Here is a 16302-nt window from a genome sequence, read left to right on the forward strand (position 1 = left end):
TATGAGCAGAAGCAGTGCAGGAGACAGCATCCCCAGTGCTTTGTGAAAGTCACTCATCACTGATCTCAGAGCTGGCTTGATGGATCGGCAAAGCAAGCATCTCTTTCAGTCTCTGCTCTTCCGGGACCCCTGCTTCCTCTGCAAGCTCCCCAAGGCAGAGATCGGCCTACTGGCAGGACTGCAGGCTGGGAACTTGCTGCTTTATTTAACTGCATCCTAAGAGAGAGGGGGGGAATATTCCCACTGACTGAACAGGACATAAGGGAGGGGTGGAGCATGGCTGTACCCCCTACTGCGCTGAGTAACCCAGTTAACCCTATAATGACCGCTTCACTACACTGCTCCCCTCATTCAGTTGTGGGGCTGGAGGGAGCAGCTACATATGGCCCGTAGCCCCACCAATGGCAAGGCTGGATCTGAGGAATATTGCCGTTCCAAAAGCCCAGTTTCACTGCTCTCAGCCACTGTTCCGTTACCGCCTTCCACTAGCTCTGTGCTCCCCTTCTGCGGCAGGACGGGGAGAGCTGGGAACTGGGCCTCTGGCGCTGGGAGCAGGTGACTGGTGTCTGACATGTTGTGTTTCTCTGTGTGTAGAGGCGCCTCGAGTAAGGGTTGCCACAAGCTCGCAGTCGTTCACCAGGGGTGGGGAGGTGAGGCTCAACTGCACGGCGCTGGGCCACCCTGCGCCCCGAATCTCCTGGAAACGATGGGACCGGGCCCTGGAAAAGGACGGCAGGTAACGTTACCAAATCCGAGCCTCGGCCGCTTTGCTCCTGGGCTTCGATGCAGAGCAGCCTGACACTCATGAGGCTGGGGGGAGGGGGATGGAAAAGGGGCACCTTTTCCACCGCGTGCAAACCAAAATGTATTGGGTACAAGGCTTTCATTGCTGCTGGTGGCAGCCGGCTTGGTCAGACCAAAGCTTCTAGCCAGGTTACAAAACGTAGCTGCAGCCCAGGCTACGCTCCAAATCCGCCTCATGCTAGTAAAGGGGCTGGGGGCAGCGGTGGTGTGGCCAGCTTCCATGATAGGGGGTTGATGCTCTAGTGTTTAGTCTAGGCCGGGCCTTGACATCATGAAATGGAGGAGTTTGTCTCTTGGTGACTGTTGCAATGCTGGGGGGGCAGGGCTGCACTCCCTTACCATCTGCTCCTGGGCTAAAGAGGGATCTCCACTCTCGGAGGAGTTTGCTGAGTCATGTTTGTTCTCTTCATCCTGCTCTCTGTGTCGTGCTGCTGCTTTTGGGGGTGGATATTAAACGAGTCCCCCCAGGCAACCAGAGAACGATTTCTGGTGGTTCATGTGCCTGGAGAGGGCTGATAAAGGGAAAAGGGGAGAACTGCAAGAAATTATATGAACCGCACATCAGAGATTAGAAGGATTCTGTCTAGTTAGAATTAATATATTTTAAAAAAAACATGCTTCCTTATCTCTGCTGCTAATAGCACTTGAGGTTGCGGTGGCTGTGACAGTGTGTTAAAATCAAATGGACTTTTCACGCTCTGTAGCACTTTTTTGCAACACGGGAGAGGAACAGTGGAAATAAACTTACTTTTGACCTTTATTTATTGTCAATTTCTGATAAATTTCACTTTCAGGCTCACCCCACTAGTGCCGCATTGCAAATATTTAGGCTACAAACACTGTACTGGCCTTTTTTTTTTTTTTGGTGTGTTTTTTTCTTAAATTGCAGAAAACCAAAACAAGGAAAAAAACTTTCTGATTTTTTTTTTCTTATTCATGGAAACATTCGCTTTAGCTGTTAGGCCTCGTTTCTGCTGTAGCTGATCCATCTGTTCCTTTTTTTTCTTAAGGGCCAAACTTGACTTGCGAATTCCCCTTTTAACTTTTTATTTGGGAAAAGTGCTAGGAGATTTTTTAGGGCAAGTCGTGCTCTATTTTCTTCTTTTTCTGAGCTTTGTTTTTATGGTGACCTTTTCCCCCCAACCCTGCTCTTTTCTTTCTTGATCCAGGTTTTTTATAGATGCTCAGGGCACCCTGATAATCAAGGAGGCTGTCCCTGAGGATGCTGGGAATTATAGCTGCTTTGCTGCCAGTCGGATTGGATGGGATGAGCAGACAGTAATCCTACAGTACACAGGTACCAGCTCCTGTAGCTTGTCCTAATGCAGAATTTCCATTGGGAAGACTCCATTGACTTTGAATCAGCCCCTTACCCAGGAGTGGTGTTATTAATATTGTTTGTATTGTGGTAGTGCGCAGGAGGTCCATTCGTGGACAGGACCCTTCTGTGCCAGGTGCTGTACAAACCCATAAGAGAAGGCACTAGAGAATAGGGCCTCTGCCGAGGACTGTGCTAAGACCACTGGCCTTGGGATCACTTTGCTACAGACAGATGCTTGCAATACTCCTCTGGGGCCTGATCCATTGAAGCCAATGAGGTTTGGATCGTGGCCGTCGTCAACAAAGTCCCAAGGGAGGCCTGCAATGGTGGGTTCCCTTTCCTGGGGTTACTCACTCTCCCAGGGGCTTGTTGGAAGAACAACATGAAAGTCGTCACCTGCAGGAGCAATGCAGTGTGAGCAGAGAGCTGCCCAGCAAAACGCTGATGATGTTTTCTGGTTTCACAGTCTAGTTAAGATGAACCTTTCTGTTGTGTCTTATAGTTCCCTCGTCCCTGTCCTCTTTCCTCTGTGCTGTTCTCATTCCTTGATTCTGTGTGTAGACGGGACACAGCTGGTTTGAATGCCTGGTGTTTTCCTTAGGTGGATGCATGGTCAGACTCTTGAACTTTGTGTCAAATGCCTTGTTAAAGAGGTTATGCTCCATCCTCATCATCAGGTTGTCTGTTCGGAACCTCCCTCTGATTTATAACACACCTAGTTACCTTCCATGTTACCTTCATTCTCACTTCAGCCTTTGTGTTGGCTCAAAAAACTGGGGCCCTGACGATGATCAATAACAGCGTGTTACAATAATAACTCAACACGACTGCTCCCTCCGCAGCATTTCCCAAGCACCCTGCTTTTTCCTGGGATATTTCTAAACAAATCATTTTCCCAGGAAAATTTCAGCACACATCTTTATCTATTACAGAAAGATAAGATCAGAAATTCAAGTTTCCAGAACACCTCCCTAATAACAATCCTGAAGCACCATTCTGGCTGGCTCAGTGTCTCACTAGCTAGGAAATACCGACCAAGAAACAGATTACAACATCAGGATGCAAAAAAACGAAAGATATAGTATTTTTCAATTCACCTAATACAAGTACTGTAGTGCAATCTCTTTGTCATGAAAGTTAAACTTACAGATGTAGAATTATGTACAAAAAATAACTGCATTCAAAAACAAAACAACGTAAAACTTTAGAGCCTGCAAGTCCACTCAGTCCTACTTCTTGTTCAGCCAATTGATAAGACAAACACTTCTGTTTACATTTATGGGAGATACTGCTGAAATACGTCACCTGAAAGTGAGAACAGGCATTTGCATGGCACTTTTGTAGATGGCGTTGCAAGGTATTTTACATGCCAGATATGCTAAACAGTCATATGTGCCTTCATGCTCTGGCCACCATTCCAGAGGACATGCTTCCATGCTGATGACGCTCATTTAAAAAAATAATGCATTAATTAAATTTGTGACTGAACTCCTTGCGGGAGAATTGTATGTCTCCTGTTCTGTTTTACCTGCATTCTGCCATATATTTCATGTTATAGCAGTCTCGGATGACTGCCCAGCACATGTTCATTTTAAAACACTCTCACAGCAGATTTGACAAAATGTAAAGAAGGTACCAATGTGAGATTTCTAAAAATAGCTACAGCACTCAACCCCAGGTTTAAGAATCTGAAGTGCCATTCAAAATCTGAGAGGGACGAGATGTGGAGCATGCTTTCAAAAATCTTAAAAGAGCAACACTCCGATGTGGAAACGAAAGAACCCGAACCACCAAAAAAGAAAATCAATCTTCCGCTGGTGGCATCTGACTCAGACGATGAAAATGAACATGCGTCAGTCCTCACTGCTTTGGATTGTTATCGAGGAGAACCTGTCATCAGCATGGACTCATGTCCCCTGGAATGGGGATTGAAGCATGAAGGGACATATGAATCTTTAGCGCATCTGACACGTAAATATCTTGCAACGCCGGCAACAACAGTGCCATGCGAATGCCTGTTCTCACTTTCAGGTGACATTGTAAACAAGAAGCGGGAAGCATTATCTCCTGCAAATTGTAACCAAATTTGTTTGTCTGAGCAATTGGCTGAACAAGAAGTAGGACTGAGTGGACTTATAGGCTCTAAAGTTTTACATTGCTTTGTTTTTGAGTGTAGTTATGTAACAAAAAAAAAATCTACATTTGTAAGTTACACTTTCACGATAAGGAGATTGCACTACAGTACTTGTAGGAGGTGAATTGAAAAATACTATTTCTTTTGTTTATCATTTTTACAGTACAAATATTTTTAATAAAAATAATAATATAAAGTGAGCAATGTACACTTTGTATTCTGTGTTGTAATAGAAATCAATATTTGAAATATAGAAAACATGCCAAATATTTAATAAATTTCAATGGTAGCCTACTGTTTAACAGTGCGATTAGTCACGATTAATTTTTTGTGAGTTAACTGCGATTAATCAACAGCCCTAATAATAATCCTTCCTTTCTCCCATCTTTTGTCTTGCCTATTTAGACTATAGGCTTTCTGGGAAAGGGGCTGCCTCTCACCATGTGTTGTACAGCGCCTGGCACAACGGGGCCTTGATTGGGCCCTGGGCACTGCTGTAACATTAATAATGCATGTTTGTATGACCTTCAAGCTCTTGCCTTCAAACCCACCTGTGAAGTGGCTAGCATGCCATGGGCACCCTGTAAATAGTGTCTGGCAAAATGAATCAGTGGCATAAACCAGAGCTGGGACAGCTTGGGAGAATCATATGTTAAACAGACGGGCAAGGGAAAAGACAGATTCATTGTAGCATCAAGAATGAGTTCTCATTGTTAGGTGAGGACCCTCAGCAAGTCTATCGGTGTGTGGTATCCTCTGGTTATGTGAGACTGTGGGAGCTGCGGTCTGTTGCCAAGCACTGCAGTGCATCTCTGCAGAACAGTTTGCCATAGGCATTTGCCCTTGGAGTGCTGGGTGGGTGTGGGGGCTCCCAAGCTGGTGCTTCATCCCCATAGATGTCCCTCCCCCGGGGCCGTGGTGTTTCTGGGGTATCTCGTGCATGCTCGTGAAGTGCTTTCCAGGGTGGAATAAATTTGGAGCCTTTTTGTGTGTGTCTTGGATACAGAATCTCCCCACGTCGCTGCGGTGAGTCCTGTTGTGCAGGCCCTGCTGGGAGAAGATGCGATGCTGGAGTGCCACGTTTCCGGGGTACCCCCTCCCCAGATCATATGGTACAAAGGTAGGGCTGGAATTGACTCAGGTGAGCTATGCAACAGTTTGGGGGGGCTAGAGGCATATTAACTACCCCCCTACTCTTAACACAGACAGATTGCGCCTCGCAGTCCGTTATCCCTTTCCTGCAGATGGACTCCACTTCACAGCCTCACCTGGCTAGCCGTCTTCTCGCTCCTGAGACCCCGAACCTCTCTCCACCCTGCCAGCCAGCAGCCGTCCATTCTGCACTGCATTGCACCTGCTGCTTGGACCGTTCTGTGTTTGGGATGCCCCGTCTTAGCCTGCCCTGGCAAAGAATACAGGAAATCCCCTGGGCAGGAGGCAGAACCTTCCTGAGATATTTCCAGCTCCATTTTGCAGGCTCAAGTTCTGTATCCAAACAAACTAACTCTCCATCCCTTTGAAGATTTGCCCATTGATGGCAAGAGAAGGCAGGAAGGGGCTTTGAGGTGCTAAGGCAGTGAGGAATAAAGGTTTGACGTTCAGTATCTTTCCTTGTCCAGGGGAACAGGAAGTGGCATCTTCTCCTCCCGGTGCCCATCGGGCGGTCCTGCAGCTCCAGGCAGTGCAGGAGGAGGATTCAGGAGAGTACATCTGCGAGGCCATCAGTGAGGCGGGGGTCTCCTTTGATGGCATCCTGCTGGAAGTTGGCTGTAAGTCTTGACTTATAAAGCTTTGGGCTCCTTCAGATTATTAAAGAAAAACCAGCTAACAGTGGCAAATGACCTGCTCCGCTGGGATGTACGCAGTGTAGTTGTAGCCATGAGGTAGTATCTTTTATTGGCCCAATAGAAGTTGGTATAATACCTCACCCACCTGGTCTCTCTGTACCCCTTTGAGAGAATTCACAGGAGTTTAGACTGGAATGACCCAGTTCTGCACTCTGAGCTATTCACTGATACCTCCACTCTCTGCCCTGTTACAGGTGAGCTCTCTCTCCGCTCCCGTCAGTTTATAGCAGCCAGCCTAGTTCTGGATTTCATCCTGCCCTTGGGCTCTGCGCCCACACTGAAGTCTATGGGGCTTTCCAGGGCATAAGTGAGGACAGGATTTAGTTCTGGATGTTCTACACAACCAAGATCCCGTCACTCACTGCACCGCTGGAATGAGCCCTTTCTAGGGTGGGAACGCGGCAACCAGCACTGTGCTATCTGGCAGGAGTTCTAGCTATAGGGGGCGAAGAGTCTAACCATGAAACTATAGGGGGATTTCTACTGATGCATGACACCTCGGGGCAGGAATTGAAGTAGAAGGCTGCGTCCATTTGAAGTTGCAGGGTTGATTTGGGCAGGTAAAGTAAATGCTCAAGCTGAGAGTGGGCCAGGTTGTGGGACACCTCTAGCGTCATGCAGATTGTAAAAGGATCGCGTCCTTGTATGCCCAGGGACTGCACTTCACATCTCTTCCAAACAGAGTTGTTTTATTGCAGTAGCACTGGGAGGCCCCGTTGTGCCAGGCCCTGTAGAGACTCCTAGTGAGAGGAGCTCCCTGCCCTGGAGAGCGCTCAGTCTAACGAGAGGCAAGGCAGACAGCAGATAACACAGAGAGGTGAAATGGCTTCCCTAAGGTCATACAGCAGGTCCGTAACAGAGCTAGGAATAGAACCACTCCAGTGCCGTAGCTAGAAGACTTCACTGCCTCTCATGTGAGAGAGAAGAGCGCCACCTACTGAGTCACCAGCATCATGTCCTAGAGCGTGTATGCTCCTTTTCGGGCACCCATCTAAGTACTGTACAGGTTTGACTATATGTAGCTAGAGAGAGGAAACAGTGAGAGGTGCTATAGACCCAGTCTCTACTAAGTTGCAGCCTGGAACTGTGGGACCACTGTGCCTCCTTAACTCTCCAGCCTGGACTGTCTCTCCCAAAGCTATGCTAGTGGCAAGCAGCAAACCCCTCCAGGCACTGTGATCACTCAGCCACCAGCACATGGAGCTCCACACCCAGCTAAATGGCATGAATGCTCCCAGAGCTGCTCCTGAATCATACAGAGAGAGGCACCAGCCAACCACCCCAGCCCCTGGCCTTGCACCCCAGAAATATACCATCTTACACTGCTCAAGACTCCCTTAGACAGTGCGAGTTCATTAATTAGTTCACCACTTCTTCAAAGGAAAGAGGACATGCCCCAGCCTTTGTCATCTGAGCTGAGATTCCCCACGCACTGCAACCAAAACCACTCTGTTCTAGGTAAAATATAAAACAGATTTATTAACTACGGAAAGAGAGATTGTAAGTGATTATAAGTAGCAGGCATCAAGATCAAAGTTGGGTGCCTAAGAAATAAAAATAGCAACGCCATCTAAGCTCTAACAAACTAAACAGGATCTAAAGCAGTCTTTCACCCTCATAGATGTTACAGGCAGCTCACAGTTCTCAATACACAGACTGAACTGCCTGTCAGCCTGGGACTCATCTCCCCAGTTCAAAGGCTTTGTCTTCCAGATGATCTTCCAGGTGTTGAGATGGGGGAGGAGAGAGGCCAAGCGATGATGTCACTGTTCCTCTTTTATACTTTCTTGTAGCTGCTAGAAAGATCCTTGCTGTGAGGGTTAGGCTTCCCTCCTTGGGGAGGCGCTTTCTCTGTGGCGTCTCTGGGATAGTGGATTCTTCTGGATGGGCCATCGACGCCTGTCTGGCCAGTGATCGTTTCTCCTCTGTCCCTACTGAAAGGCAAGCTGTGTGCACCTCCCAGCCTCCCAATGAATTTCAGTAACACAGATAGCAACACTTCATAACGTCACATGCAATCATAGGCGCCGACTTCCCCACTTTCCTGTGGGTACTCGACCCCCCCCCGCTGCCCCCGGCCCCGCCCCCACTCCACCCCCTTCCCCAAAGTCCCTACCCCAACTCCATCCCCTCCCTGCCCCTATTCCAACTCCTTCCCCAAATTCCCGCCCCAGCCCTGCCTCTTCCCTGCCTCCTCCCCTGAGCGCGCCATGTTCCCACTTCTCCCCCTTCCTCCTGGAGCATGCTAACGCTGCCAAACAGCTGTTTGGTGGTGGCTGGGCGGGAAGTGCTGGGAAGTAGGCGGGGGAGCGGGGACGCAGTGTGCTCAGGGGAGGAGGAGGAGGTGGGGCAGGGGGTGAGGGGAGCTCGGCTTCCAGTGGGTGCAGAGCACCCACTAATTTTTGCCCATGGGTGCTCCAGCCCCCGAGCACCCACGGAGTCAGCGCCTATGCATGCATTGATAGCATATACAATTCAACAGGATAATGAGGTTCAACAGATCAAAGCTTTTAAAATACCTCACAAGGAATGCATTGTACAAAACATATCATAATCAGAGAACTGGAAGGGACCTTGAGAGGTCATCTAGTCCAGTCTCCTGCACTCATGGCAGGACTAATTATCTAGTCCATTCCTGACAGATGTTTGTCTAACCTGCTCTTAAAAATCTCCAATGATGGAGATCCCACAACCTCTCTAGGCAATTTATTCCAGTGCTTAACCTCCCTGACAGTTAGGAAGTTTTCCCTAATGTCCAACCTAAACCGCCCTTGCTGCAGTTTAAGCCCATTGCTTCTTGTCCTAGCCTCAGAGGTTAAGAAAAACATTTTTTCTTCCTCCTCCTTGTAACAATCTTTTACATACTTGAAAACTGTTGTCATGTCTCCTCTCAGTCTTCTCTTCTCCAGACTAAACAAACCCAATTTTTTCAATCTTCCCTCATAAGTCATGTTTTCTAGACCTTTAATCTAGAATTTTTGTTGCTCTTCTCTGGACTCTCTCCAATTTGTCCACATCTTTCCTGAAATGTGGTGTCCAGAACTGGACACAATACTCCAGTTGAGGCCTAATCAGCGCAGAGTAGAGCGGAAGAATTACTTCTTGTGTCTTGCTTACAACACTCCTGCTAATACAGCCCAGAATGATGTTCACTTTTTTTGCAACACTGTTACACTATTGAGTCATATTTAGCTTGTGTGTGGTCTACTATGACCCCCACAGCCTTTTCCTCAGTACTCCTTCCTAGGCCGTCATTTCCCATTTTGTGTGCAACTGATTGTTCCTTCCTAAATCGAGTACTTTACATTTGTCCTTATTGAATTTCATCCTGTTTACTTCAGACCATTTCTCCAGTTTGTCCAGATCATTTTGAACTTTAATCCTATCTTCCAAAGCACTTGCAACCCCTCCCAGTTTAGTATCATCCGCAAACTTAATCTGTCATGATCATATGACAGTGGTGAAAGTGGGGGTTCCAGGGTGCTACTTTGAGGTACAGAGTGTCATACTTCTATAGGAGACCCATTGCTGCCGATGGTTCTGTCATTCTCCTCTTCACTCTGAACACAGGGGGGCTGGAGGCTTGAAAGAACATGGTATGAAAGTGCTGTGGTTACGCATGTGTCTCTGGCTGTGGTCAGAATAGGTGAAATTGAAAATGTTTCATGGTCAAAAATGTGTAGCGCAAAATTGGGAAAGGGGCAGATTCACAGGCAATGGCGTGGCTCCAGCAAGGGGCAAGACAGCCTGGTGAGAGCTAGCCAGAGGACAGCCTACTGATTAGCTGTGATCTGGAATGGGGAAGGTGTTAGTCCAGAAGGGAAGGGCCTGCTTCTGAAGTGTAGCTGGGTCTGCCTCCAGGGGGTCGAGAGATCCTGCTGACACAAATAAGCCACCACTGAAATTCACTCCCAGTTCTCTCCAACCCTTGCAATGGATGCAGGTAAATCTCTCTCCCCTATTTAGCTGTATCCGGCACTGTTTTTTTTTACTTCTGCTGCAGTGCCATTGTGTGCTCCTCTCACAGAACAGGGAGGTCTTAGCCCAGCACCCTGCCCGGAGATAGGAGTTCTGTGTCTTTCTGTGGAGCTCTAGGACCTTCCCTGCCCTACAGCACCATGCCACGTACACTGTATTCTTCTGGGCTGGCTCCAGCCGTCCTATACCACTCTCTGCAGCCAAGCACAGGGCTGCTAAATATGGTTTTGTGTCCCCACACCTGCAAACTGCCCCTCATGCTAGCAGTGCCACTGAGGCCAATGTCTGCGTGGGGTTTGTGGGACTGAACCCTACACCATGGTGAGCAGAATTGTACTGGATCATCTGCCCTGGGTTCAGCGTGGGGAGGGGAGGCAGAGATGCCCTGCCCGGTGGAGCAGAGGAGACAGGCTGGTTACTACCTCTGGGAGTGAGAGCAGCACCAGCCTTGTGGCAGTCCTTGGTGGTGGGTTCACGCAGACCCGCTCAGGCTCAGAGACTCTCGTTTAGGGGCCAAGCCAAGAGGAAACCTTGGGACTTCTCAGCTGCAAACTCTGTGCTCGTCCCTTCTGCCCCCAGCTTGCTGGACAGAGCAGGTGGGGCCCGACTAGCATGAATGGGGTGACTGACTGAACCCCTCCTCAGGGGGAGCTCCTCACTGCGCGTACGGTGGTGTGGGCTGAGCTGGCTCCAGGCCACCTGGCTTTTCTCAGGGGGATGCAGAGCCTGAGCTGTTTTGAAACAAGAGGACCCTCTGCCCAGCCGGTTCCCCTAGGTCAAGTGCAGAGCAGCTGTGGTTCCCGTTGGTACAGACTGCAGAGCCATTGCCAGCAGCGGAGGGGGATTTCCTCAGGCAGCGGGTCCCAGCCAGCACCCCCCACGCACCCGGCCCTGGGGTCCAGTTGCTCTGCTGTCGGCACGCTGGCTCGGGCTGCTGAAACGCAGCTGGCTCTCTACCGTTCTCCCAGTGCAGCCGGGGCAGGGGGAGCTAGAGAATGGGCGAGAAGCACCGTGAGGCGTAGCCGAAGCCAGCAAAGGCAGATTTGAGCGCTAAGGCTTGAAAGCAGCTTCCCCAGCCTGGTGGCTGTGTCACTGTCTGGGCAGCAGTGGGGAATGCCAACTCCTGGCTCTTACGAGAGGACATGGTGCCACCTCCATGGGAGAGGAGGTTCAGTGCCTCGTCAGGCAGGTACGGCACTTCTGTTTACTAGTCGGGGAGCCTCCCCTCCTCTGCATCAGCGTGACCCGGCTCAGTCCTGCACTCCTTGGGTCCGAGCAGGGTGGTGTCACCACACAATGGGGCACAGAGCAGTTTGTGCTTCCTAGTGGTGGGCAGGGGCTCTCCCGGGAATCCGTGGGGAGGGAGAGGGTCGGAAAGCCCCCACCCGCTGCGTTCTTGGACCCGCTGCTTGACTGGGAGGGTGATTCTCACTCCTGTTGTTGTGATACTTTCAGGAGGAATTTCCCAATTCTGTCCCCGCTTCTGCGGGGCGAGAGCTCTGGGAAATCTCGGAGAAGTCTCCTCCCACTCACCACCCATTCTTTGTTCTTCCTTGAATGCTCTTCAGCCATGAGGTCTTGGACTGCGACCTCCCTCCATCACAGCTGAGGCCTGGATGGGTGCCACTCTGTTATTAATGCTCTTAGATCAGCCAGTGGGATCCTGGCCAGCTACTCCCTAACCCCCGAGACTTAAGCCATGGCTTTGCTATGACTATAGCCCAGTCAGACCTAGTTACAACATGGTTGTCTCCTGAGCCCATTAGAGCACGGGTAAAGCATGTAGTGAGAACGGGACCTGACTGGGTCCAGTCTTGGCTCTGGTCTCGCTCTAGTGCAGGTGAGCTCTGTCTCCGCAGCCTGCCAGCCTGGCCCCTGCCGGCCTGGGGAGGGAAAGAGGGGCACTTGGGAGGGAAGAATTTGCCAGTTAGACTCCCCGCATGTTGACGGTGAAAAAAGCCGCCTCCCACTCTTTGGGGCACACTAAGAATTGAGGATGCGAGTAGTCTAGCAGCTGCTGTTGTGGTTTGGAGCAGACAGGGTGTGTTTGGGGATTTTCAGAAATCTTTGTGTGTTTGCGCCGACACACAAGAACAGAACAAAGACATGCTGCAGCTAGGCATTGCTTAGCGAGGAGCGGCAGCCAAAAGGACGTGAGACAAGGAGTCAACCTCCTCTTCTGAACAGGCTGCCCCCGGCTATCTTTTCCGATGTGGCAGGGGCTCAAAGCCAAGGGTACGGTGGGGTGTGGGCCTCCTTCAGACGCTCTCCTGACCCAGCTGCTGCTTCTCGTATGCTAATATAATCAAGAGCAAAGCTCCTGGCAGGGCTATGGAGTGAGCCCAGGTTTCCCCAGGCCGGAAGAAGGAAGGGGAAGGGACAGGGGCCGTCTGCCTGGCTTCTGGTGCTGCGGGGGGAAGTTGGTGGGCCTGCACTGGTGTCAGAAAGGCAGCCAGCTCTGGTGTGTGTGTGTGTGTGTTGTGTACACTGTCCTGACTGCAGGCTCCCCCACTCAGCGCTCGGTTCCTGTATCTGGCTCCGTCCTGCATGGTGCTAGCAAGGCAGCTGCTAGACTCATTATAAAGGGAGGCAGTGGGGTGAATTCTGTAACGTTAGCTGTTTAACCAGCGTGGGAATTGCCCAGACCAGGTGTTGAGACTGTTCTATGCTGGAGGAGAGGCCCAGGGGAACAAGAGGGCATCGCTTTCCCAGCAGCAAGCCCTGAGCGCATTGGAGCGCAGGACTCCGCCCTCATGCTGGGCAGAAGTGGAGGTAAAGGGGAAGGGTTTGCAGTTCTTAGACATGGGCACCTGTGACAGGATGAACAAGCTCCATCTAGGGACACTCAAACCGGTGTGTAGAACCCAAACACCAGCCGGCTAAAGTGCCCGTCTGAGTGACTGCCTCAGGCGGACAGCCTGGAAACCAGGCCTGCAGGGAGAGACGGAGGCGAACAGTGAGCGATGGGTCTCTGGGTGGCCTTTGAAAAGCATCTATGTCCTCATAGAACCTAGCCCTGTGTCTACTGGGGGGCGATCCCAATGACTCCAAAGGACTTTAGATCAGGCCCCTGATGCCCCAGATTAACTTTGGGGCAGCCCTTTTTTTCTCTCTCTTGGGCTGACTGGTGCAAGCTGCTTGGTTCTCGTGCTGTCTTAGTTACCCTGCGACCTGCTGTATCTAGCTCGGTATCTGCCAAGTTGGGAGGTGAACTTGTGGGGAAATGAAGGGTCTCTTTCCCTCAAACTCTCCCTCGTCCCCCCACATTCCCATCCCAGTAAAGTGATGAGCGAAGGGCTGAGAAACTGAGAGAGTGGTGCCGATATGGGAGGGTCCCCCCGCGGGGGTGATGGGAGCTTGTCACTTGGGTCATCTGTGAGCTGGGCAAACCAGTGAGAAATACCCCTGAGGCACAGCGCCACGTGGGGCCTTGCGGGGTGGATTCAGTGACCAACCGGGGCTTTTCCCCTCTGGCTTCTGCAATTTGCTCCCCTCTCCGTTTGTCTCAAGCTGTTTAGATATTCTTAGCTGAGCTCCGAGCTAGATCTTCTAACTCCCATCGTGAGTGGGCACCGCGGTGTGATATGCTGCAGCTAGATGCCTCCCTCCACGTTAATGGAAACGGACAATCTGAAAACAGCCGATGTGTCTGGGGCTCTTAATTGTTTTTTAAATGGCAGCTATTAAGAGCCACGTGGAATTGCATCATGCTCCTTGGGGATTTCAATTCTTGATTTATTTTATAAGAAAAATGAAGCCCCGGAGAAGGAAGATCACATTTGTCAGAGTGTCCCTGGCCAAGTTCCTGCCTCTTTTCATGTCCACCATGAATGCAAAACCATCTTACAAGTTAAAACACAACCTGCATCTGGCAACTAATAGGTCTGAAGGGGCTGGCACTGGTTAAATCACTGGCTTTCAAATCCTGGCAGGTAGGTCCCAGGGTGACCAGGAGTTTAGTACTGCCAACCCTTGGCAATGGAGACGGAGAAGATCCATGTTGTCTATAGATAGGACCGTTCATGTCTATAGTTATCTCCATCTCAACAGAGATCCTCAGCATGTAAAGCAGCAGAGAGGGACATACTGACCTAGAACTGAAAGAGGGTGAAGTACCCAAGTCCCAGATACTTTCTCTCCTGTCCACCATGACTGAGTTGGACCCGGTCGTGTCATTGTGTTAATCAGTAAGATGATCAGATGTTAGAGACAACAGGACTTATTAGGTCATCCTGTCCATATGCCAAGCACTGGGCCTTCTACCTCTCGACTTGCGTCTGTCGCACACCCTAGTGCATCTTGGTGTTGTGAGTCCTGCTGGTTGTACGCTCATGTGAAATACATTTTAGCTAAACCTGTATTTAAATTTCTACGTCTGTTGGAAACTTCTTTTAATGTCAATAACGTATTTAAAATGGAATGGGGTACAGATTGTCTTCAGGGGCTGGGGTGTGGAATGGATATGATCCAAAAGGGAAACTTCCAGCACAGAGAAGACCTACCTACGTGCCCTTTAGAATGAAACCGATTGTCCCATTTAGAGATTACGCTAAATTGGTGTCAGACTCTTCTCGGCTTTCTCTTTCAGCTGCCCCTCGGTTTGCAGAACGCCCACAGGACGTGTCTGTGGAGATGGGGAAGAGCATCAGTCTGGCATGTCGCGTTGAGGGACATCCTCCTCCACTGATTTTGTGGTCCAGACAGGACGGCAAAGCTGTCACTGCCCAGCCTGGTCTGCTCAGCAATTCCAGCCTTCTGGAGTCTGGTGAACTCTTTATGGAAAGTAAGAGAACTGGGACCATTTGTACACGCATGTACAGGTGTATGCCTAGGCACGAGCACTTAGTGCACATCTGGGTGCGTGCACATGTGTTGCATGCACATCTGGATGTGTGTACACACTGCGCACATGACTGGGTGTGCGGAGTATTTCTGTGTATTGTCTGCCAAAAGATGTGTGTACTCTTCTCTTGTGCAGTGTTGCAGGTGTGTTGTGACCTTGTGTATACACATAAGCGTTGTGGGAGGGAATTGGACTTATGCCCTTGCTTTGTTGTATGAAGAAGTTGGTGGGTTTGGCATATTCCTTGTGTTTGCATCCTTTGGTAACTGCACTCCGAGGTGTGTACGCTTTCACAACTGGCTTTGCACGAGCTTGTTGCCTCTTACTTTTGCTAACCAGTGGCCCTGCTTCTCCACTGCCTTGCACATTGTTTGCAAAGGGAGTGTGAGGCGCTACCGTTCCGACGTGGGAGCATGGTACGCCCTGTACCAGGGCTAACGTCTCCACCCTTTGGCCCACCACAAGCAGGCTGGATGCTTTCCAGGTTTATAAGCATCCGTGTGTTATTTATTAGGTCCCCTCCACCAATAATCAGTACAGCCTCGTGCGGCGACATACGAGTGGACATGAACTCAATCGTCCTCATTTGCTCATCAGCCTCCTTCCTAATTAAGCCATTGGGCACCGATCTCCCAATGAAATCCACTCTTGAGGGGAGGAATAGCTAATACCTTCGTGACTAGAGTGCTGGGTCAGACCTCCAGCATGCTGTCACACGCCCACTTCCCACTCACCTTGGACAGATGTATGGGACAATGCTAGGCAGTGCGGGATTGTTTTTAAGGTGGCCCCACGGTTTGCTGGTGTGGGCTCTTCCCCCTACCAGAGCTCAGAGACCTGGCTGAGCCCCTCTGTATTGCCTTGCTCAGACCTTTCCTCTCCCTCTGCCCCAGGTGTGTCACTGGATGACCAAGCCGTCTATGTCTGCGAAGCACAGAATGTATTTGGGAAGATCCAGGCTGAGGCCAAGCTCATGGTCACCGGACATGGTTTACAGTCTTTCTTTTTAACATGTTTGTTTTATTAGCCTCATGCCATTGCTAAAGCAAATGAAAGCCTGGGGCGCAGACGCTGACTGTCCCTATGTCCGTGTCTGTAATGATGGTAACAAGAACAGGAGTACTTGTGGCACCTTAGAGACTAACACATTTATTTGAGCATAAGCTTTCGTGGGCTACAGCCCACTTCTTCGGATGCATAGAATGGAACATATAGTGAGGATATATAGATAGATAGATAGATAGATGTGTGTGTGTGTATATATATACATACAGAAAACATGAAAAGGTGGGAGTTCCCCTACCAACTCTAAGAGGCTAATTAATTAAAATGAGCTATTAACAGCAGGAGAAAAAAAACTTTTGTAGTGATAATC

The 16302-nt window shown here is 49.9% G+C and overlaps 1 protein-coding gene across 1 annotated transcript in view; it reads left to right on the forward strand.

The window, feature by feature from the left end:
* The window catches only part of HMCN2 (hemicentin 2), a 113938-nt gene that overhangs the window by 17464 nt on the left and 80172 nt on the right, over positions 1 to 16302 (forward strand). The window contains exons 12-17 of the mRNA XM_034793850.1: positions 595 to 736; positions 1974 to 2101; positions 5266 to 5379; positions 5879 to 6028; positions 14673 to 14867; positions 15821 to 15916. Of these exons, the coding sequence (XP_034649741.1) occupies positions 595 to 736; positions 1974 to 2101; positions 5266 to 5379; positions 5879 to 6028; positions 14673 to 14867; positions 15821 to 15916 (825 nt within the window). The remainder of the gene's footprint in view (positions 1 to 594; positions 737 to 1973; positions 2102 to 5265; positions 5380 to 5878; positions 6029 to 14672; positions 14868 to 15820; positions 15917 to 16302) is intronic.

The sequence above is a fragment of the Trachemys scripta genome, chromosome 17 (assembly GCF_013100865.1).
Source record: "Trachemys scripta elegans isolate TJP31775 chromosome 17, CAS_Tse_1.0, whole genome shotgun sequence".
NCBI classification, from domain to species: domain Eukaryota; kingdom Metazoa; phylum Chordata; order Testudines; family Emydidae; genus Trachemys; species Trachemys scripta.